We start from the raw sequence: 1,767 nt of genomic DNA on the forward strand, positions 1-1,767 counted from the left end.
ATATCGGGTCTATAGTTAACCGAGACGTTGAAATGACGGCTATTGCTTGCTGGGCTGTCACCTGAGCCGCAGAGCTGCGTGTGAAACGCTACAAAACAAGGCTACAGTCGGCTGCAACGCTTCTTCATTAGACGTCAGTACACCAACCATAAAGTGACAAGCGTTCGGTCCAGTCCAGTTTCATGGTTGACTTTGGAAAATATCTGACATCTTTATTAAGACGGAGAAAAATGAAGACAGTTTGTTTTGTGCTTCTTTTCGTATCTGGTAAGTAACGTTATAATGATGATGATACTTCACTAGGTGCATCGACAGTTTAGAATAGTCTTGAAAGTTAGTCATGTGTTTTTTAAAGACCATAATATTTTGAGGTTACATGAAAAGATAGATTGGTCTAATTTCAATCCAAAAAGTAAGACTGACAACAATCCCTTGGCTAAATAGTTCTTATGACACAGTCTTAACCAGCCGCGCCTCGTCTGTATGTGGGGCCTTGCCCCACGAAGAACATAGAGCTGTATATAAACTATATATTTATATAATTAAATCGTAAATTTTCAAAGCGCATCGCTTCGTCAAGCCGGTATCATGCTTTTTATAGACCTACGTATTTCGTCATGCGTAGCAGGCCAATAGCGGGGCAGAAGGCAGTGGCAAAGCGCACTCCAACGCGCTCCATTGACTTTCTATTGCGGGAAGCTGCCTCCTCATTTCTGATTTATAACAAAAAACAGAGCAATGCCTAAAAGCTGCTATGTGACAAGCTGTACAGTAAACAAGCTTTAAAAAAAAAAAAAAACGTTTTTATAAGCTGTCGACCCCCAAAAAACGAGCATTTAGGACAAATAGTGTTGTAGATGTCGGGGTATTTCACGTTGGGCCGTTCAGTTGGATCATTTCTCAAACAAAAGGAGCATTTAGGACAAATAGTTGTAGATGTCGGGGTATTTCTTTGGGCCTTTCAATTTCTCAAACAAAAGGAAGGTTAGGAAAAGGGACACTGACATAGACCAATAGAATTTAGTTTCTTAATATATCTCCTCCTCTCAGATTCACATAGGGTGGTGAAATAATCCTTTGACATGGTTAAAAATAATGAATGTTTCCTGTCGCCATTACGTTTCCCTCCAGTGGGCGCAGTTCTCAGAGTATAACGAACGGCGGTAAAGTTAGTTTGACGTTTGACATTCATTAGACATTCGGGTTTTTTGCCAATTAAACTCTTTGCAGCTTTTATGTTTTGAGCCCAAACTAACTCAGATAGACATAAATATATGCTCTTTATGTTGCACAAGGCTTAATTTCTAGGAATTAAAAAACAATAAATTAACCATTTAAATTAATTAAACAATTTAACTACGTGACATTAGAATATAAAACCAATACTAAAATGTTCGGGAAAACATACCTGTTATCGCACAAAGCTCCGTTTTTGGAATTACAATTTTATGTTTTTTATAATAATTTTACAACTTTTAATGTATGCAATAATATAAATCCATTAAACGACAACACCATTTGATCTAAAGGTATCAAACCAACTGTAAAATATTCAGAATATTATTCCCTATAATGCACAAGTCTTGGTTTTCCAGATTATGCCTTTACTGTTTTTATATACAGTACTGAATCCATATTTGTCATGTTTTATATACTGTACCCACTTAAATTAATTAAACTCTGACACAGTTTGAGATAAAGGTATCAAACCAACTATAAAAATATCTAAATATTATTCAATTTAATGCACAAGGCTTGTTTTTTCAG

General features: G+C 36.1%; 1 protein-coding gene across 1 annotated transcript in view; it reads left to right on the plus strand.

Annotated features, from left to right (window-relative positions):
• The first annotated feature begins 66 nt into the window (after positions 1 to 66).
• The window catches only part of LOC107710491 (uncharacterized), an 18,182-nt gene continuing 16,481 nt past the window's right edge, over positions 67 to 1,767 (plus strand). The window contains exon 1 of the mRNA XM_016515278.1: positions 67 to 267. Coding sequence (XP_016370764.1) covers positions 183 to 267 — 85 coding nt within the window. The 5' untranslated portion in view covers positions 67 to 182. The remainder of the gene's footprint in view (positions 268 to 1,767) is intronic.

Source organism: Sinocyclocheilus rhinocerous, unplaced genomic scaffold, assembly GCF_001515625.1.
Source record: "Sinocyclocheilus rhinocerous isolate Xijiao unplaced genomic scaffold, SAMN03320098_v1.1 scaffold5255, whole genome shotgun sequence".
NCBI classification, from domain to species: domain Eukaryota; kingdom Metazoa; phylum Chordata; class Actinopteri; order Cypriniformes; family Cyprinidae; genus Sinocyclocheilus; species Sinocyclocheilus rhinocerous.